General features: G+C 43.7%; 3 protein-coding genes across 16 annotated transcripts in view; 2 read left to right on the top strand and 1 right to left on the bottom strand.

Annotated features, from left to right (window-relative positions):
- LOC135243434 (STE20-like serine/threonine-protein kinase) overlaps nucleotides 1-6,133 on the bottom strand; it is a 29,921-nt gene extending 23,788 nt beyond the window's left edge. For 3 of the 7 annotated variants that reach the window (XR_010326630.1, XR_010326631.1, XR_010326632.1), the window contains exon 1: nucleotides 5,228-6,131. Coding sequence is in view for 4 of the 7 variants with exons in the window: in XM_064315279.1 (XP_064171349.1) it covers nucleotides 5,228-5,377 (150 nt within the window). In the remaining 3 variants the exon portion in view is untranslated. Of the gene's footprint in view, nucleotides 1-5,227 lie in introns of all 7 variants that reach the window. The other 4 variants (XM_064315270.1, XM_064315313.1, XM_064315279.1 and 1 more) reach the window with 3 other exon arrangements.
- A 764-nt stretch (nucleotides 6,134-6,897) lies between these two features.
- Nucleotides 6,898-12,332, top strand: stn1 (STN1 subunit of CST complex). 4 transcript variants are annotated; one of them, XM_064315513.1, is made up of 10 exons: nucleotides 6,898-7,031; nucleotides 7,630-7,789; nucleotides 7,907-8,002; nucleotides 8,177-8,254; nucleotides 8,445-8,615; nucleotides 9,534-9,660; nucleotides 10,284-10,446; nucleotides 10,823-10,957; nucleotides 11,526-11,598; nucleotides 11,981-12,332. In XM_064315513.1, exons 2-10 carry the CDS (start codon nucleotides 7,657-7,659, stop codon nucleotides 12,136-12,138), a joined length of 1,134 nt encoding a protein of 377 aa, XP_064171583.1. In that variant the 5' UTR covers nucleotides 6,898-7,031; nucleotides 7,630-7,656; the 3' UTR covers nucleotides 12,139-12,332. The 4 variants fall into 4 exon arrangements, with proteins under 4 accessions (XP_064171583.1, XP_064171568.1, XP_064171576.1 ...); XM_064315498.1 differs by having other exon boundaries at nucleotides 6,945-7,098; XM_064315506.1 differs by having other exon boundaries at nucleotides 6,945-7,098; nucleotides 10,823-10,962; nucleotides 11,531-11,598.
- A 628-nt stretch (nucleotides 12,333-12,960) lies between these two features.
- Nucleotides 12,961-21,528, top strand: part of sh3pxd2aa (SH3 and PX domains 2Aa) — an 83,932-nt gene continuing 75,364 nt past the window's right edge. For 2 of the 5 annotated variants that reach the window (XM_064315344.1, XM_064315323.1), the window contains exon 1: nucleotides 12,965-13,750. In XM_064315344.1, coding sequence (XP_064171414.1) covers nucleotides 13,679-13,750 — 72 coding nt within the window. In that variant the 5' untranslated portion in view covers nucleotides 12,965-13,678. Of the gene's footprint in view, nucleotides 13,751-19,197; nucleotides 19,318-21,528 lie in introns of those variants that run through there. The other 3 variants (XM_064315339.1, XM_064315331.1, XM_064315351.1) reach the window with 3 other exon arrangements.

Here is a 21,528-nt window from a genome sequence, read left to right as displayed (position 1 = left end):
AACCCCGTCAAAAACAGAGCTGCTCTTTTCTTTCTGACAGCTGAATCAAACACCGACGGCACCTGCTCATCCTCAAATCCTCATAGCTCGGGTGCGAGGCTGTGAGATATCTGTCTGCAGAGCACCAGTGGGCTCTGGCGCCCACCTCCGTGTGCATTTCTGAGGTTCTCAGGGATGGCGATGCTCTGTAGTGGGTGGCAGGTGGCACTGGTTCAGTCTGGAGGCTGAGTACACACACACACATGCCCCACACACCCACACGCCACACACACACACAGACACACACACACACACCCACATGCCACATACACACACACACACACACACACACACATGCCCCACACACACACGCCACACACACACACACACACCCACATGCCACCTGGGCTCTGCTTCTAAACGGGTTGTGTGTGTGTGTGTGTGTGGCATGTGGGTGTGTGTGTGTCTGTGTGTGTGTGTGTGGGCCCGTCTTATGTGCTGACTCACCACTGGATCGATCCAACAAACACCCGCTGCTCTAACACTCACGACAACGCTCAGATCCGCGCACATTCTACCTGGGCATCAGAGTCAGACAGTTTTACTGAACACCTGACCCACTGAACGCCGCACCCACCTGCTCATCCAAAAGATCAACAGATGCCCTTAAGTGCTATCGTAACAATGCAAAACAATAGTTAAGAGTCAGAGTTTTACTGAGCACCTCACCCACCTGACCAATCACTGCACCACAATGCCACCCTGCTATTAATAAAGGCCAAATACAGTAAGCAAGGTGGTGTATAAGGTCTGTTTTTAACAGCAACCAGTATCACCACACTTAGAATAAGGGCTAGTCAGCGCGTCGTCTAATAGGATAAAGAAGGATCTGTCGAAACTAAGCTGCGTATGTAATATGCGGCAGTGCTCTGTTCCTTTCGTTCCACAGTCTACACACTGATTACATAACCATAGCAAAGACGAAAAGGAAGTGACACGGCATAAAAGTGGTTAAAAACTGCATCTTAATACCTCATATCCTTTCTCTACAGACATACAGGTACCGCAGTATGAAACCACCAAGGGGAGCAGAACTGTGGGTGAACCACATGAATAAACGTTAATAAGCATCAATAAACAGCCACAGGCAGTTTACTGACACAGGCTACAGTAAAGTTCTTTTTTTCCCCTCTTCTAACAGTTTTCCAGGCACAAAGGAAGTACTACAATGTAGCCTATTTCCTGTTGTATAACAAGAAGACATTATCAAGTGATGACTTAATGAAATATGGACCCAAAAATGTGGCTTGATAACAGCAGAAGCATATAGGCCTAGTTAAAAAACAACGGGTTTAGGAATAGCACACCAACAGTGAACACAGCAAATGCAGATTTTCCACACAATGATGTCAGTATGTAGGCTACAGCCTGTAACACATTCTTGAGACAAAAACATGGCTCTATAATAAACTTTTAGTAAAAATGTGTTAGGAATTAATAAGTAGCAATAAATGTTTATTTGAGAAGCAGTATTTTGTATTTTCCAGAGACTCTTTGAGCTCAGTGGAGCCCTTTGAGCCAGACACAGCTGGGAATTGGCAGAAACCAGACACAAAACCGCACAGTCTGCAAGAAATCTTCCAAAAACCATAATCAAATGAAAACACAATGTTTCAAAGCCTTAAAAAAAAATCTCTGAGCAGTAATCTTGAGAATTTTTGTCCTTTAGCGAGGTAACGACAGCTGTCACCAAGCGAATAACAGAACCGTCAGAGCTGTTCTGCAAAACTTACACACTGAAGTTTAAACAGCAGATGCCAGACACAACAAGTTCTTTCATCGCCTGCTTTTCAGCAGACTTAAGACAGTCAATGTAGTCAGTAGTCAGTCAATGTAGCCTTCAGCACGATGAAGTCTGACTATTTATTTCTGAAGTGCACAGGAGGTTTCACGGGATGCAAACACGGGAAGCCACAGAGGGATTTTCTGCAGGGCAGTGGATTTGGGAAAGCAGGGTCTTGTCACAGCTGTGCAAAGCGCAGCGCTTTCTAAGGAACACCGCAGACACGGTCATCACACGTACGGCACTTGACCGTGATGGCTTCGGGGGGTAAACACAAAAATAATGATAACATAAATTTTAAAAAAAGAGACCGTGCTTCAAAGAAAATAAACGCAATAAATGTGAACTCGCCACGAAATATTCATGAATAAGAATAAGCAGCATTTGTAACGAGCAGCCTACGCTTCCTCAGATTCAGTGACGTAAAGCCAGTCCATCCAAGTTCAATGTTCCTGATCAATGCTTGTTAAATCATCATTTTAATTAGGATATGCGATAAAAAAAGAAAAATAAATAGGCCTAGAGTGATACAAGGAAATGAAGGCCAGCTTTGCTCAACAGTCCTACACTTTAATGCCATTTTTTCATTTTCAGGAATCATAATTTTTAAAAAAACTTTTTGTGAAATGAACTGATCAAAGGACAAAGGACTTATCAAACAAATTATATTCCATTACACTGCTATATAGGCTAGACAGTACACCCAACACATTGGATAAAATCCAGTGTCACTCATGCAAATTGAACCTTTTTTTTTTCAGTGGCACAGCTGAGGGCTCTGAAATCTGTGTCATGACCGAAATAATTAAAAGTTCCTCGACTTAAAAAAAAATAAAAAATTAGCCTACTTAGAAACCTGACAAGAATGAATGAAACATGGGGTTCTCAGAATGTAAAATCTACGACAAACCGATGCCATCCTTTATTTGCAAAACACAAGCATTAAATGACGAAACCTCTGAACTGATACAGTAGCTGAAACAGCAACATGGCCATTTTACCCAGCCGACTGGGTGCGAAGGTCATCTCTACCTCAGAATGAAGAATGGACCCATGTTAACAGAATAGAATTCAGTCACCCATGTACAATGCTCCTCTAATAAACCTCCTCTAACTGCAGTGATGTTAGGACACATCGGTGATGGGGCAGTGATTCATTATGATCCCTCATAATGCTTTCAGCATCGAATTCCACTGGATGTCCAATCTCAACAAATCCGGTTTTTTTTGTTGTTGCTACATAGCGATAGACTGTTGACACAGAGCCAGAGATTGATTGGTACATGGCAGTTCCGCCCACAACCAGGTCCGTGAAGCTACGTACTCCTGTCGCTAGGGAAAATGCTTCTGCAGTTACCTGGCAACAGAGGACTGATTTCAAGCTTCGTTCCCCTTCTGAAATTGACTCGACCGATTGGTTCTGAAGGAGCGTGTCCGTGCCCGAATCCTCGGCAAGCCATCCCAAGTGATGTGCCGAATGGGGAGAGCATGTTGTCTGAAATTAGGTGACGTACGGCGCAGTGCCATTTTGAAAGGCGGTGTGCGGGAATTGTGCCTGTCAACAACTGCATTGCTGAGACTTTTTTGTTTTTCTCCACGAACTTGGCACACCCAATCAAAATTCACACGCCACAGCAGAGCAGACACCAGCACGCTTCCTCCAAAACTCATGCAGTTCGCTGCCACTTCCCTGCGATCCAGGGATTGGTCTGGGTCGCATGTTCACCAAAGCAGAAGCCAACACATCTGGAGCAGCTGGCTGAGGTAGTCTAGGTATGGGATCCCATCCAACCAGGACTCAGTACATTATACTTCAGCCTACATTCTGGCATTGAGCAGAAGTTTGAACGGCTAAGTAGCCTAGTGGTAGAGTGTTCAACTGGAGACTGTAGAGTTGCTGTCTCAAGCCCCTGGTGGGGTATATGGGGACGCTTGTATCTGGAGAGATGAAGTTGGGTCCCTATTCTACTGTCGGGCCCTTGTGTAAGGCCCTGAACCCAAAACATCTCTCTCTCTCTCTCTCTGCTTGCAACTGTTCTCTCTGGCATTTCTCTGTTTCTCTCTCTCTCTGCTTGCAACTGTTCTCTCTGGCGTTTTTCCCAGGGTGTCCTTGAAAAAGAGAAACGTTCTCACTAGACCTCCCCTGGTTAAGTAAAGGATTCAAATAAAAAAGTCCAGAACAACACGGTTTACATTCACGCAGGCGGTGATTTTACTGATGCAATGCGGGCTAATTACCCACAACCTCAGTTCCCCTGCGACTATTCCACAATGAGACGGGGAATTCTCTGCAGGCTTGTAATATGCATCCCAAGGCAATACACGCAGCCCTGAAACCCATCATCACGGCAAGATCAAGCCTGTCAGCTGGAACCTTGCTCCCGTCTGCTGTAACTGCCCTCCACTTCCTACTGGCTGCCGAGAACCACATGACAATAACGTTGACGAAGTACTGCCACGCATTGACCAATCACTTCTGACTTTCAATTACTTCCTTTCTCGCTATATTTAGCCGCTTCCTAAAATGACCCAGGAGAGTTCACATAGTATGATCCACTTCACCGTGGAATACTAACGGTAGCACAGCACGTTTGGAACCTACTTATCAGACACCCATTCCATAACCACTGAACTTTAGCATAGCCACACACTTCTCTGTCTGCAGGTTCAAGTCCAGTTATGACTCATAACTCATGCCGCAAGTGGATAAATTAATTTGTGACCTCTATTAAGAGACTTTCTGGTGCACCTTGATGTCTGAACCTTCCATCCTTTCCTTGATGATATCATTTCAACAGTTTTTCAACTTGGCTGAAGATGTATGACCTGGTCGACGAAGAAAGGCCTTTCTTCTCCATTACAAATGAAAAACATCAATAAATCACACCTATTATGAGGACTTTCTAACTTGTGCTGTTGAGTATTGTTAGATATCCAATGAAGCGCTAAACAATTATAGCTCCTATTATCTCCAAGTCTGACAAAGAATGTACCTATTTGACTGATGTTAGATCCATAAGCACTGATGCCATAATATATATAGCCTACATTAATCGCAACAATCAAGGTGATGTGCAGTAGTTGCCTACAGTGCGAAAGACTTCTCAATAACCATAAATATGTAATTGTCAGAATGGTAGTGTACGGGGAGTGCAACAGTGCGCATGTTAAAATTAATGGTCGGCCTATTATGAAAGGTTTAATATTAGAGATTTAAGGGATAAATGCGTATTATGAGAACAAAAGCGAAATAATGGTGGTAAACATGCACGCCATAACTACAAAATAATGGCTGTAAAACGTTTATATCCACATTTAGCTTTTGCTTGAGGTACCAGCATGCAATAACTTTGTATGATATCATTTCTATTAACTGTTGAAAGATTCAGAAACTGTTGTGTTTACCTTGTACACTTTTCCAAAGGCGCCGTCTCCCAGTTCCCCTATTATGTCCCAGAACTCCTCTGGATCCACGTCTCTATGAACATGCTCATATTGCTTTTTCTTCTTTTCTGCGCCCAACTTAAATATTTTGCGAAAGTTGAAAAAAGACATTGTCAACTGAAGGCTTCAGACAGGGTCGACCCGTCTAACGCGAACAAGCCAACGTATTTAATAGACAGCTATTTGGCACCAAGCATTTAGCTTGTTAGCTAATCAGTTAACGTTAGAGGTTAACGTTTCGATTTTACCTAAGGTAGGGTAAATAACTCGTAAATGCATTTCGTTAAACATGTTTTAAAATGTATATGATTGGGTGCAGTTGCTCGCCAAATTTCATTGTGTAGCTAAGGTTAGCTCGCTAGCCAGCTAACTAGCCAGAATACACCTGAGTCAACGGGTCCGTTTCTGATAGCAGAACGCGACAGTATAATGTTGCGAACGAGCCACAAAGCAGGCTAGATGTTTAAATATCATCAATTAGAATACGTCTACTTCTTCGTGCATTTAGATACCTTACTGTTCAAATCTATTATAAACACGCTGCAAACTGAACTATGTTCACACTGTATGTATATCCGTTGGCTGTCAGGACAAGAAGGGGAACAGCAATTGTTCCTAACTCCCAACAACAAAATAGACTCCGGCCCAACAAAGCTCATTCGGCAGCAGAAAAAAATATGACAAAATAGCGTCCCGCAAAGTCCTTTAATCCACCAAGAAACGATACTTTCTCCAAAATATCAACACAATAAATATTTCCAATCTGCGGTCATTGGTTGGTTGCAGCACACATCTCGATCCCCGTCTTTCAACTTCATAATGAGGATAACCGCTTTGCTGTAGAAAAAAATGAAAAAAAGCGCGTTCATGGATTGCGCAACCGCAGTGTGATGTCAACAGGAGCAAATACACGTGGGGACTTTATAGCGACATTTTTCAATACACCGTTTTCCTCGTTAAAACCCGTCTCACGTATAAGTCAACTTGTTTGTATCACTTTTTGTAAATAAAAGCACAATCGACAGGATTAGCGAATAGACAAAGTTCGTTTTCTGTCCCCGTCCAGGGTTGCCAGCAATGTGAAATACTCCTCCTCGGTGAGAAAAAAAAGGTTTCAAGATTTCATTTTCGGCATCATTCCATCACTGACTAGTCAGTCACCTAAATAAATATATAAATAACTATATAATACGACTTTGATATTTTACCAGTCACTATTAAAGGACAACTATAGGACAACAATCATCATCATCATCTTCAGCAGCAGCAGCAGCATCATCATCATCATCTTTTCTGTTGGATTAAAAAATAAAAATAAAACCAGAAAAACCATTTTTATTCCTGATACTATAATAATAATCTCAATCACTGACAAAATGATAAAATCATCATAATTTTTGCTGATCTATTTTTATTTTGTATTTTATACAGCACAATGAATTAGTTCCATTTGCTTTTTCAATCCAACGCGGAATAATGTGATTATGGAACTCTTGGTGGAGGTGCTAATTATAAGAATCATGCAATCTCCGATGTGTAAAAATCACTGAACCTTTCTTCCTACGTGCTTTCCATGCCTCTCAGCTTGGACTTTATTTCTTCACTAATGGAGGTTTTATCCCAATATGGCAACACTATGGTAGTCACGCCCCTCTTGCGTCACGTGAACGCGCACGTCTTAAGCGTTAGCTAGGTGCGTGAAATAGTGGGCTAGTTGACTACTTCATTTTATTCTGCTAATAAATGATCGTACTGAATACCGGAGGTATATAATATTAAGGAAAATAGCACGTAGCTTAACATTTTTTCATAACATGGGATTCGTTGTGCAGGTGTGTTTATTACAAGTGCTAGTGTTATATCCACAATGCATAGTTTCATATCGTCTAGCTTCAGTACTAGTAGCAAGCAGGCTAGTCAACTCAAAGTATGAATGACTGTAGCTAGTCTAGCTATCTTGCTAGACTAAAATACCTACATCGCTAGGTGTCACCGTGAGGATGCGGAAAACATGCAACTAGTCTGCAAGCTAGCTAAAGTAACATTAGCTAAACTAGCTATCGAACTGGCTGTTGACTAAATGAGTTGCAGGCAGTTGCTTAGACTAACCTAAGGCTAAGCAAAACAAATGTTAGCCATCTAGTGTTATTTCTGGTTTATAGTTCGACGGCAATAAAAATACACTTCTCTCATACGAAGAAACCTATATACAATCGTACAGATTTCAAAATAAAATATTTCCCGTTCTGCGCACTTACGTTGAAGTGGTGCACACAACTTTACAGTAGTTGACTATAAGTCAGTGTCGAATGTGGATTTTAGGGTTCTTGGTGGTTGATTAATTGACTGTGTTTTGCTTGTAGCAAGGTGCGTAGGGAAAGTGCAGTCCAATGCATGCTGAAGAAAGGTATTCGGACGAGGAACCCCCCTCTATGCTATGGGGCCTGGACCCCATCTACTCTGCGTTCGCCCGACTTTACATCAAAGACATCCTGGAAATGAAGGAGTCTTGCCAGGTCCCAGGTACTGTAAACCTATGTAATCGTGTATCTCAGGAACATTTTTGGTTGTCGAGATGCCTCAGGATAAAATCAAGTGGTTCGTAACCGCCAATATGCGCATTTCTTATGCATTTCTCAGGCATTTTCTTCTACAAATTGCACCCAATTTTTAAAGTGGATGTGCTGGGAACTGTGGTATGCAAACGAGAGCGAGAAGACTTCTTCTGCTACGGAGGTAAATTGCTTTGAAGTAAAAATATTAGCATTTTGTTGATAGATTAACTGTGTGTATGACACTGTAGTAGCTAAATAAAGTCTGTTTTATTACTGTAATTGATGTACATATAATTTTGACCTTACTTGATCTGAAAAATTACCTGGAGAAACTTTGTTTTTATGTGACTTGCAGTGGATGATGGCACTGGGGTTATAAATTGCCTTTGCTGGAAAGACGAACAGTGGAAGGACCACAGTGCACCAGTGGATGGTACGTCCACCATAGCAGGACTTAGGACTGTATAGCCAATACCAATATTTACCTGGTCCCATAATTTCCTTTGGAATTCAAGGTTGCAGTAGTTGCATGGATGCTGACACTTGGTTTATGGCGAGTAAGATGGAAGCAGTGGGTCCAGCGTGCATTTAGGCCAGTGTTCCTCTTGTGCTGCGTCCACCAGGGTCCAAGTCGCAGGTTCCGAGCCGTGGAGGCTTTAACCCAGCCGAGCAGCTGAAGAAGCTTCTGCACAGCCAGCGCTGCAGCTCTCATCTGGACATCGGGGATTTGCTGCGGGTTCGAGGGCCCGTGAAAATGTCGAGAGGACAGAGAGAAATCATGGCCTCCACATACTGTAAGGGAACACTGACGATACACACACACACACACACACACACACATGCATTCACAAAGCTTTTCTTATAACCTGTCTTCCGTCATTGTATCCAGCCGGAGAATCAATTCACAGCTCAACAGACAAACATGTTGTGTAATAGTCAATATTTGAGGGAAAATCAGCTTCAATCGCTGCCATATAGGCCATGGGTGGTTGCCATTTATTAATGGTACTCATTCTTCAACACCATCAATTCTGAAAAGGCAGGTTGTATTTAAGGGTTTACTGTATACATGTCATCTGCTCAGTTGCATGTATTCCAGATGCTATCAAGAGGCTTATTAAATGCTTGAATGTGTAAATTGTACTGGTACTGCCATCTAGTGAACAGAGAGCTTTAATGGTCTGTTTTCCTGTGACTTGTACACGGTCTCGCTGATGGAGCATCTACCCCAAAGTATTACAAGTACCTTTGTTTTAACTATATATGGTGAAAATGCACTGATAGGGGGATCTATCAAAGTAGGACATGGCTCCTTAACTGTGCCAGTTCTTGCTTTAGTTGAAACTGGGTTTGGTGAAAATGTGCTGTTGTTGAATATTTATGACCAAATACATATTTAGTCCACTATAGCTGCAGACTAGCTGCAAATTTGAAAGAAAGGAGAGCAAGTTTGAAAAGTGGAGCATTGCAGCTTTCCAGTACAAATCAGAGAAAGAGAGGGGGAGGCTATTTTACAGAGGTAGATGACAGTTATAGTGCAACTGTTGTTTAAATGGATGAAAAATGTGGACTGTGATATTTTGTTTCACTCCGTGTCTGCAAGAGTACTGATTTTCTGCAGTTAACTCCATTTTGTAACTGTTGAGGAACACCTCTGCAGGTGTATACTGATGTGAATGATTAACTTTGCATTGCCGTAACTCTGTGTGCAGATAAAGTGTCGGACCCGGTGCTGGCGGTGCAGATTTCCTGGATGCTGGAAGTGCCCCAGCTCTACCGCAAATTCTATGACAAGCCCTTCCAGTTTCCAAGCAGTGTGCAGGGCTCGAACGCAGCTGAGTAAGTCATTGCACCTGTCTGGAGGTTCATCACTTGAGTCTTCTGTACAATTACAAGCTTCTGTACTAAGGGAGATAAAGTGTGCAGCAGTTTGACTGTGTAACAGGCAGAGTTGTTTGGTGGAGTGCGTGAGAGCTCTGCGCAGCTGTACTGCAGGTTTGAATGGGCATGCGCTGGTTGGTTGTGTGAGAGCTCTGCGCAGCTGTACTGCAGGTTTGAATGGGCATGCGCTGGTTGGTTGTGTGAGAGCTCTGCGCAGCTGTACTGTAGGTTTGAATGGGCATGCGCTGGTTGGTTGTGTGAAAGCTCTGCGCAGCTGTACTGTAGGTTTGAATGGGCATGCGCTGGTTGGTTGTGTGAGAGCTCTGCGCAGCTGCAGGTTTGAATGCGCTGCGCTGGTGGTTGTGTGAGAGCTTCTGCGCAGCTACTGTAGGTTTGAAGTGGCTGCTGCTGTTGATGTGTGAGACCTGCCCAGACTGACTGTAGGTTTGAATGGGCATGCGCTGGTTGGTTGTGTGAGAGCTCTGCGCAGCTGCAGGTTTGAATGCGCTGGCTGCGTGGCGTGCTGGGTGACGTGGCGTGACGATGGCGAGCGTCTCTCTCTCTCTGCTGTCCCCCTGCAGTGCAGACGGTGATTCAGCCTCATCCTCTCTGCTCGGGCGAGCGACCCGTTTGCTCAAGGACTTCCTGCAAGAGAAGGCGGTGGAAAGGTTTCGGCCCTACGACCTCCTGGAGCTGCTGGACCCCCTGGTCTCCGGGACCCCACCCCAAACCCCGGCACCGCAGGTCAGGCCTAATCATCACTTCCTGCTTCATCGCTGAAAATCAAGTGATAAACGAGGACTCTGTATGATGTCTGTAAAGACACTCACATATACACATTTATTCAGTTAGGTGCATGCGCTCATGTGGGTACACCGATTAAACGTCCTGTGTTTGTGTGTGTGTGTGTGTGTGTGTGTGTGTGTGTGTGTGCGTGTGCATGCGCGTGTGTGTGGAAGCTTTATCATTGTTGTATTATTATTTTTCTATTATTTCTTGAAGGGTCAGCATTGTATAAACTCGCAATGTCCATATTACTGAGAAGTGCTGAAGTGTTCAGTGCGTGTTTGCCCCTGAAGCCTGAACACGCTTGCAGTGAAGCCGCCCGTGTTTCACGCAGGACCCGGCGGCGACCCCGTCGGCGACCCCGTCGGCCGCCAAGCGGCTGCACGCGCTCTCCCGCGAGGCCCTGCAGCTCCTGCAGGACGAGGGCCGGGTGTTCCGCAGGGTCATATCCCCGGACCAGGTCTATCAGGCAAGCTCCGGCGTCCCGTGGAAATCCCACCCCAAGCGCCCGATTTACGCATCAGGGAAACAGACAGAGCGCGCTAGCTCCCTTTAACGGGCCACCCTGGTGGAGGAGGCTACATCACATTACACTACACTACATTACAGGCATTTGGCAGATGCTCTTATCCAGAGCGACGTACAACAAAGTGTATAACCATAACCAGGAACACGTGTGTTGAAAACCCTAGAGAGAAGTACTGTTCCAAGCCCAGGGAACAACCGCATAGTTCAACTTGGGCCCTGTAGGTTAAACTGATTAACGCTAACACAAACGAGAACAGCAACAACGCAGTCTATGCAAAAATACAAGCAGTAGTTAAGACGAGTCCATTAACTAAGTCAACTACGAAACAGCTACTAGTTACAACCCTAAGCTTACAGTCGATTTAGAGATTACAGGGAGGTAGGGAGGGATGGGGAGAGGTGCAGCCTGAAGAGGTGAGTCTTCAGTTGTCGCTTGAAGTGGGTCAGGGTCTCCGCTGTTCTGACCTCCACGGGGAGGTAATCGGCGTGTCGACGTTTCGCTCCGCTAGGTGACGGAGAACGACCGGGAGCTGCACCGGGCGACCAGCGACGTCATCAGAGAGGACTGCAAACGGGCCAAGTGTGAGTCCTGTCCCCCCCCCCCCCCCCCATTTTGAGCACGGATTCGGGGGGCCGTGGAGGAGATGGAAAGGAGAGAGATTGATGAAGAAAAAGTCACACGGGGTGGAAAGGGAATTAGGGGTTAAAAAATGAATGTCGCTATCATTCTGCTAATGCCTTGGGGCATCCATCACGCCACCATGCGATTCTTATCAGGTGCCTGATGTTTAAAAAATACTCAATAGATAGTGACATTGATTGATTAGTGACATTGATTGATTAGCGGGCTAGGACGTTGCCGAGCTGAGGGTGCTTGATACAGATTGAATGGATTATGGGAAAATGAAATGGCGGAAGAAAAGGTAGTTTTAATCGGATGTGTGTGCTCTTCACCGTTTCGCAGATTCGGAGAAGGGCTGCCACGTCCTGCACATCCTGTCCGGCGTGAGGCTGCGCTACAGCCGCAACGTGAGCAAGGCGGTCATCGAGCTGGTCCTGCGGCGTCTGGAGTGCAACAGCGAGATCATCAGCACCTCGGACAACCACTACGCCGTCCTCTGACAGAGCTGTCGCCGAGGTCCCACTGCTCCGGAAAGGCCAGATGGAGAACGTTTGTCGCTCTAGCCCAGATGGAGCTGTACATATTGCTTGATTGAGTTACATTTTTTTTTTGGTCTTCCAGTTGACATTTTTGTCAAAATGTAATGTAAAAAAATATATATATTTTTTTAAATAAACACTGTTGCCAACTCTTTCATTTTTCGAACAAATGTATTTGTATTGTACATTAACGTTTGCAGAACTACTTTTTTTTCTTAATTATGGAGTTATGGTATGAAATGTAGTTAAACTATTCTAACACAAATACATTGAACACTAGAGGGCACTGTTTAGCAAATGAATGTGACTTTGGTAACCATGGTCTTCAACTGACAAACGTGGGCTGAAATGGGGTTTATGCTTCCTAAACATACTCCTCATACTTAAATTACTTATAATTACTGTACAAGATTTCGTGAAATGCATCGCGTTGTTTATGCAGTAGTAAAAATGTTGGTTTCAGAATTATATATTTGTGTTGACACTGGCGGGCAACTGTTGGAACATGTACATTGGCAGAGGCTGTACATCGCTTCAGCCAATGCACAGCTCTCTCTATGAGTGGATAATATAGTAAATGTATGGGTGAGTGTCCCTTGAAGTTCGTGTACATTAAAAATGTACTTGTGGTTTTTCCAGAAGAATGCATTTTGTAGATTTCTCCTCTCAGCATATTAGATAATATATGGGTTACCGTGTGGCATGAGGGAAAAAAACCCTTGCTCACTTCTGATTTGTCGAGAAATTAAAAAAGTAAAACAGGACCTCCCTCGATTGTTAATTGAGGCACTCTGGAGTTTCATTCATTCATTATCTGGATAAGCATTTTCAAACTTGTAGGAAAGCCCGACCTTCTTTTCAGGAGGCAGGCTATACCTTCTGTTGCGGAGTACCAGCCCTCAGTCTCGCTCCAGGCGAAAAGCGCGAGGCAAGCCCATTACTTTGCCAAACCGCGTTGAGCTTCCGGACGTACGAGCACGGCTAGCCGTACTCCAGGCGTTCAGCGGCTCTCCAGCCGGCTCATTTCCTTTCACCGAAACGTATTGAGGGGGCAGACTGAGGAGAGACAGCCATTGTCAACCACACAAAGGACCTCACTCCTCGACATAAAGGATGCCGTTTTCAACACGCGACCACCAGTTGTGATCAGTATCCGAATAAGTTTTCCAAGTTGGAGTTATGTGAATGTTGGCGGCATGCAGGATGTTTCGTTTGGACTAGCGGACTCGGTAATGCAAGACATAGCCTAACAATAAATTTAGTGTTTGGTGTGGACAGCCAGTTTGCTGCTCAATCCACATGTAGGAAAGCGTTCATTTCCAAGCGGGGTAAAAAAAAAAAAAAAAAACGCGTGTTCTTACTGCTCGTTATTACTCCAGGCATATCTCCTCGTGATTTTTTAAGCACGCTCCCTAAACTGCATTTACTGGAACCGGGTTTTATACTTTATAAAGTATAAAGTACAGTTTGCATAAAGCGAACTGCAATCTACATTTTCAAGATGCGACGTAGGACAGTTGTGGACGTGAAAGTCGTGAATGTGGAGAAGAGGCGCAATCCTTCCAAACACTACGTGAGTAAACTCCTTGCAGCTATTGTATTGATGACCTCAGTGGTGGCGTCTAGTCTGCACGAGAGACATCCTACATGTACGATAAAGAAAAAGCAAAAATATGCTCTTGAATGTGTTCAGAGCAGAAGTAGTGGTTTGTAGATAGTTTGTAGCTAAAACAAACGGCAACAACATCCCTAGTGTTTGCAATTAGGTCATTTGCAGTCCAACAGGAAGTACTGCCTCATGAACATTGAACTGGAGCAAGCTCTATCTACATTTTCTTTGTAGATCCATAGACTGTGATCAGTTTTACTGAATATTGTCTGAGTTCTGTACGTACTATGTTGTGTGTGTTTGACACACATCTGTTGGAGATAGCTGAAGTTGGCAGCTGGAAAACAGCAGTTCGTTTGTTATTGGTAAATGAGTAGGAGACGATTTTGCTATTTGATTTACCTGAACCTGTACTGAGTTATGGCATAAATCATTCTGGAAATATGCTCGTTCTGAATGAAACGTGTTGCATATTTGAACTGTCTTTTGCAAGAAGGGATGGTCTTGGCAGCTCGTGTTTGTTTAAAATGTGTTCTCAGCTTAATGCTTATGTTCCACCCAGCAGCAGATTGACCCCCATTAACCCATCTCTATTGAAATACGCAAATGGAAACAGCACGTGCCTCTCAAATATAAACGTGGTGTAGTAGTCAAGCAGAACTGTGAATTCGTTATGTTGCTGACTGATACTTTCAATGTGCAGCAGAGTAGGTGCTCTCCGGTATAATGACGGATCAATTTAGAGATCAACCGTCATTGATCTGTCACTGTCAAATATGCATTGGGGTGCTATAATTTGTTTAAAGGCACGACACTTCTTTCCTGAATTAGCCAGAAGATTCCTTCTTGTGTTCTGATTTCTTAGTTTTCAACGTTGTATCATCAACATAAATAGAAGCACAAATAGATAAAATGCAAACAGTCAAGAGAAAAATACGTTCATGAAGTTCCGAATACCTACGCATTTATATGTTGGAAGTGCGAAATATTTGTTCTGTGATGCTCGCGTGCATGTATGGGTTTGTTTTTGTGTGGTTTTTATTTATTTATTTATTTATTTATTTTAAAAAATCAGGTTTGAACTCTAACTGGTTGTCAGTGTCGTGACCATTGATGGTCACACCCGTATGTCACTATCATTTTACTAATGTCTTGGGGCATCCATCACCCCACCATGCGATTCTTATCAGGTTCCGAATGTTTAAAAATACTCAATAGACAGTGACATTGATTGATTAGTGACATTGATTGATTAGCGGGCTAGGACATTGCTGAGCTGAGGCTGCTTGATAGAGCACAAAAGCTTCTTAGTTATTCATTCAGCTGACATTTATTTTAATTTATTTAAAAGTTTGCTATGTGCAATTTTTCAACATCACCCTCGTGCTACAAGCACAAAATCAACCATCTGAAAAATGTCCGCTTTGACACTTAAATTAAGTAACAGGATGGCAAATTTGATTTAGAAAAAGGTCAGGAGTTTGCCCCTTTGCCCTAATTGGGGGGAGGGGGGGCACTCAGTTTTGAGCTAAAGGGAGGATAGTAATCAGACTAAATGTGAGTTCTTTCAACTATGAATTTGGCAACAAAATTATGAAACTTTAAATTTTTATTACGAAAACCTTCTTGGATTCTGAGTTAGCGAGTAGGCTTTCAGTTAAGATGTTGCCTGTATCATTATAGGCCTGCAGTATTTGTAGGTGCTAATGATGCCGCCCTGTTACTTTCAAATCTCAGCATTATTCTGCGTGTGTGACATGAACTGGGATGGGCTCAGACATCAGCCTTGTATCGTATGAAACATGAGATTCTGCGGCCATCAGTTGATTTGTAAAAATACTTCTACAGATAAAAACCAAAGCCCAGTAATCACAGCGTCATGACTTTCCAGGTTCAAATACCATGTAGATATGCAGCGACGTTATGGGGTGCATAAATTATCCCTGTTTGGGGGTCACGTGTGGCTTGTGGTCTATCAGGAGTGCCGATCCCAGTGCTATAGGGTTTAGCCAATTTACTATAGTTCCCCCTCTAGGGAGTTTCAAGCCATGTGACGGAACAAGCTAGCAGGAATTGCTATTCCCCTGTGTCACTCAAAAGCCCTTGAGAATAAAAGGAAAATGGCCAATGTTTGACCAAACAGCTGGAAATGTTTATCCTATATGAAGAACAAGGGAAAAAAATCCTTCTTGTTTGCCTCATGGTTGGGGGAAAAAGATTGTCCTGATGTACTGAGAGATATTGCATGTGGCATTTCCTCAGATGGAGGGGGGCACTCGCAGAAAGACTGAAAAGCTTTATCTCTCCACTGGAGTCATCTTCACAAATTGGGAACAGGGATCCCTTTCCTGTCTTTCAAAAAGCACTGTAACCTCTGCATGACCCCAAAAGGATCATTATTTTCAAGAAATTAGGTTTCACAATTATGCTGTGGCATTAAATATGCTTTGATCTAATGGTGGAAAGCAACTGATGACACATTTCTTATTTCAATTAAATTGAATAAAATTAGGCTTTTAGAGTGATCTCAGACACATGTGACATCTGATGTTTGGTTAAATTCAGAATTAAGCAGGTGTATGAAAAATAGATACTTCTTGTGTTTAGTGAAGTGTTTCTTGTAGTACAAAAATAATAAAAAAAGGAAAAACCCATAACTTTTAGAGGATTAACGCATCCTTCATTCTCTTCTTGCACCGACTAAGCAAGTTTGAGCAGGTGGAGCGAGTCCAATCGTGTCACATCAGCAGAAAATCTTCACACATTTCTTCAGTAACCGGTGAAAGCAGTGTGTGCGGATTTGTGTGAGGGTTCCTGTGGCCATTGTTTCCGCGTTTGACGGCCAGGCCTCGGCAGGAAGTGCCTCAGCGTCCAGGGGCGAGCGAGGCCGTGAGTCAGGACGCTGCTGACGTTCGACCCGGTGAAGTCATTGTGCTCCGTTTGACGCTCTCTTCCGTCACTCCTGGGCTGTGGTCCGTGTCCGAAACGGACCTTCCTGGGGACCCCACGCTCATGGGGTGGGGGGGGGGGGGGAGGTGGGTATTGGGTCTGTTCAGTGGTGTAGCTGTTGGCTTTTGTCTCACTCTCCTTTGGACGGAGCGTCATGTGCTTTCACAGTGTTGCGTTTCCCATGACGTGTTTTTCATTTGTTTTATCGCTATTTCCTGCCAAGCGCAGCAATGTTCTTTAAAGTAGGAGGTGACATTAGTACTGTACTGCGCTTGATGAATGAGCTCAACTGTAATGATCTTCGGTAAAGATGCCAGGAATAACAGCGTTTCTACACATTACACTTACAAGAGATCAGATTTGACCCAAGTGACCTAGATCCTCATTTCCATTTTTTCCAGGGGAGTAATAATGAGGCGTATTAACTGTTAGTGGGCAAATGCAACATCTGTGATGTAATTTTAAAGTTTTTTCTCAAAGCGAATGAGGGGGTCAGATACTGATCAGCTTTAGGCGTGCAAGAACAAAATACCAGGAATACTTTGCAGTGGAGTGTTGTTTGATAAGCCTCGCAATTCTGAAGGTGAAAGGTTGCTTCTTGCGTGACTGAAACTCGGATAGAGTCCGAATTCCGTGATGATTTCGCCCCACAAACCGACCATGAAGATCACGCGGGCTGTGCGGCTCTGGTGTGGGTACGCAACGCAACAGTCATCGTGGCCACGCTGAGCGCATTGTTTCAGGTGAACCTTGGTTTGGGAGGCAAGACATACCGATCCTGTGCAAATATTTGTTTTGAGATTCGTGCCTCGTGCGCCTTGTGCTAACAACGCTGGGTCTGAAATTCTTCAGATGCTTTATCGGTGTGTATTTCAGCACGCAGAATTGCATCATGGGCAGGGTATGATTTTGTGTTGGAGGAGATGTGGGGGGGACCGTTTGTGCAGCCAACGAAGCCAAAGCAACAACATGCTCGTCTATTTCAGTGAGCAATGTGTGTTCCTCCCAGTTCTTTCTCAGGCACGTGAGGGGTGTTCTTTTACAGCAGATTAGTCCAATTTAAAGTTATCGTCCCAAGTAAGGCCACAAAGAGAATGTCACTGCTAAATATTTAAGATGAGACAAATGTAGGCTTTAGGGGCTACAAATATGGACGTTTACATGTGAACAGACCGATCATATTATGAAATGGCATTCATATTTTCATCTCTCCTGAAGACTGGACTGCACTAAGTGCAAGTCGTGTTTTTAGCTCCCGTAACTCTTGTGCGCCCCTTGAGAAAGAGCTCGGTTACTGTGGCCATGTGCCAGTTAAAGTAATATCTCACAGGGGTCTCTGTTATCACAGGGCGTCTGAGCTTTCCTGTTCTTCATTTTTATGTGCTGCAGACAGCGTGTTTAACTGCAGCGTATGTGTCTTGGAACATGTATAGTGAGCATATGCGGGGGGGAAAGAATCTAATATTTAGTAGTGAAATGTCCCTGGGTGATCAGACCAGACTGGCTGCCTTACACCTTGGACTAGAGAATAGGTTTTTTTGACTACATCTCTGCTTTGGCTGTTTTTAAGTGCTCTGTTTATGGGCCTTGCGATGACAAAGTCTGAGCATGTTCCTTGAAAATGGGAAGTGGTAAAACATTGGGGAAAATGACCCTGTTTAAGATGGTTACTCATGGACACGGGGGAAGTCTCTGCTGAATCAACCCTTTAAAAAAAAAAAAAAAAAAACTCCTTCAGGAAAATGGCGTTTGCCAGGCTACATTTCCTGCCCTCTTTCTGCAGAGAGGGGGGGATGGGAGGGGGAGGGGGGGGGTGGAGGGAGGAAATATTGGAAATGACCACAGTGCCCTGAGAAATGGGGAGGGGACGCAGTTTTGACTGGAAAGACGCGCTGAATATTTATGGGAACTCCACGTCTCTGCTTGTTCAATCTGTGATTCCTCAACAACGCCTGTTCCCTGTAGTGAAGAAGTTTGTGTTTAGAGGCCCAGGATTCCTCAGACTTTGTGTAATCAATGAAAGGAGGCCACTGCAGGAAAAGTTTAAATGTGTTTTAATAGTTTAATTGTTGGGAGCTGCTTTGTTTTGCAGCTGCACTTAGAACACAATGCTAATGTCTGTGAGAAAGGGGTGTGCATGTTTGTTTACTTAATATAGCCTATTTATTTATGCAGCGCTTTTTGCAGATTGCATTCCAAGTGTTTTCCCGGAAGAGTTATAACCCACATTATAGGCTAACTCTCCAGTTATTCAAAAAAGGATTACCGGGCTGATCTCATCTGAAAGTGGGATTATGATGCATGCACTTTCAGGGTTAAATTTCCCAGTATTCACGAGAAAAGGGAAGAAAAAAAAAAGTTGGGTTAAAAATAAAGTTGTGACCGTTTTTTTTTTTTTTTTTTAAACTTAGCCAAACATAGAATTTTAGGCGGGGTTCTGTGTTTAAAGTGGCAAGACCAACGGACTCTGCCCGCCAAAACTAGGCCGTGCCCGCCAAGGCTTTTTCCGTCGCCCACTTTTCTTTCTTTCTGTCTCTTAAACACTAGCTGGGAACTTGAGGGAAAAGTTGTCTTCAAAATCAGTAAGTGATCTCCCTCTTTTTTTTTTTCTTTCCCCATTCTCCGTTTCAGGTTTGCCTCCTGTTACAGGTAGGCAGATTTGGGACGGCTTTTGTGCTCGAAAATCCATATTAATGAGAGAAGAAGCTGGAGGGGTGAGGGTTGGGTGAGGGTGAGGTGGTTTTGTGTTGGTTGCAAAAGGGCAAGACTTAAAAACTTGAGAAACCGTGAGTTGCTGTCATCGCGCTCTTTCTGAGAACAGAGTTCACTCCTGAATGTAAACATTACCAACCCAGATTCATACGCTCGTAACACGCCGATGGAGAGAAGCGCTATCAGCAGACCGATTTGCTCCTCTTTGTGTGTGCTGGCTCTGTGAATGAGCCTTTTGTTTGCGAGCACGTGTCCGGACTGCGGCTGCTGAACTGAAGCCTTTCTTGTTTGAAGAGGGTAGTTCGTCGAATTCGTCGAAAACACGTTTGAGCGCAGATTCCTGTGACGTTTTCCTTTCCCTCCCCGCTCGGTCCGTCTCGTGATCTGAGCGTAAAGCTGCCGCTTTTCGTTGGTTTTGGAATTCTTGGTTTGGAATTGAGTGGACTGGACTTAATTTGACTCAGTCTGTTCTTCTCCTGTTGCCGTGGCGTTTTCATTCTCATTTTCTCTGACGTTTAAAAAAATAAAAAAAAAAAAAAAAAATGGGCACGTCAGTAGTTGTGACCATGATGTGTAACCCACCTCTCACTTTGTATCCAAATCTTTTGAAATTGGGTTTATAGGATAGGGACCACTTGATGTAGGCTGACAATGTAAGAGGATGTCCTGGTGTGGTGTAACTAGGTAACAAACCAGCAAAGGAAAACATTACGGGATCAGTAACTGGAATTTTAATTTACATGAGATGACAAATGGCATTATAATTAGCTGCAGTCTGTTTCAACCTATATGTTTATCCCATAATGAGCAATACATGTATACATATTACACTGAGCACTTTCTGGCCTGTGCTTTTTGTATAAGCTGTTTTTAAATGAAAAACAGTACTAAATCTGACTGTAGTGATAGTCAGTTACAACCAGAGAGCCCTTGTTCAAACACTGTAATGTTGGTCAATGTGTCACGTTTTATGGCATGTTAATTTTGCAAGAATAGTAGGCTAATATTTGCCCTCCTTAAAGAAGTGACTGAGGTCTCCTAGAAGCTCAATAATTTCAGAATCACATTAAACATGCATGTTTTAGTTTGTGTTGTGCTCACTCCAACCAGTTCGTAGTTAAAATTTTATTTTTTGGGAGTTTGCGACGGCCAGAAAAAGCCATTTCCTTTCGTAATGATGCCAAGTACTATCATAGCCACAGAATCAGGAAGTTCATTTTTACAGTACACTTTTGGCACTAAAGGAGGGGTTTGTCCCGTCTATGAGAGGTGCCTACTTTAGTGAGCTCCCAACTTTCGAGATAAAGATGATGACAGACAAACATTTCTGCCCTTGGTTTCATGTTTTTGTTGTGGGAAATACAAAACTAACGGAGTTGATTTCTTGGTTATGCAAACTTCTGGTTACTACAAGTCTCATACAAATGTTCTTTGACCACTGATCCTATTGGATTGTATTATCTGGTGATTAGATTTCCAGAGTTCTGGCATGCATCACTGTCGATGTATGTAGCGTGTTTATGTGTGGTTTTAGTGTATTTTGGCAAGTTGAAGCTGTCAAACATAAACATATTTTCACTTCACTTGCTATACATCATTGCTTCAGATGAGCAACCAAAAAAACCTTTTTATATGCTGTGAAAACCACTGGTGTTTTTTTTTTTTTTTTGAGCGAAATGTGGGTCCAGCCAGTCAATTTGCTGACTTATGGAATTATGTGACCTATTTCTGGGCAGGGTGTTGCGGAGGGTAAGCGTTGATATTTTGGGAGGTGGCTTTAGTGGGTTCTGTTTTCCATTGTGGTTGCTAGGAGGGGGGGGTGGCTGGCTGGCTGTGGTCTTCTCTAAGAGCCCAAATTTTTCCCCGCCGCGGTTTTGCTACACAGTAGAATTAAGATGCCAAGTAGGATGGGGTGGGGGTGAGGGGGGGGAGGGGTTGGCGGTGATATTCTAGAATGCCGGTCAGGTCAAAGGCTTTTTTATAACACGCTTGCTCTCTGAGTCCCTGTGAGTGCACACATCACACACACACACACACGCGCGCGTGTGTCTCTGCATCTACGGCTTCTCTTCAGACACTCC

Source organism: Anguilla rostrata, chromosome 2, assembly GCF_018555375.3.
Source record: "Anguilla rostrata isolate EN2019 chromosome 2, ASM1855537v3, whole genome shotgun sequence".
Classification (NCBI taxonomy): domain Eukaryota; kingdom Metazoa; phylum Chordata; class Actinopteri; order Anguilliformes; family Anguillidae; genus Anguilla; species Anguilla rostrata.
Note: the sequence above shows the minus strand (reverse complement) of the source record. Positions and strands in the feature narration are given on the sequence as shown.

Coding starts and splice junctions, on each gene's coding strand:
- stn1 (XM_064315513.1), top strand. CDS start 7,657: ATGCATGCTGAAGAAAGGTATTCGGACGAGGAACCCCCCTCTATGCTA. Junction 8,003..8,176: donor AGACTTCTTCTGCTACGGAG/GTAAATTGCTTT, acceptor TGTGACTTGCAG/TGGATGATGGCACTGGGGTT. Junction 8,616..9,533: donor AATCATGGCCTCCACATACT/GTAAGGGAACAC, acceptor CTCTGTGTGCAG/ATAAAGTGTCGGACCCGGTG.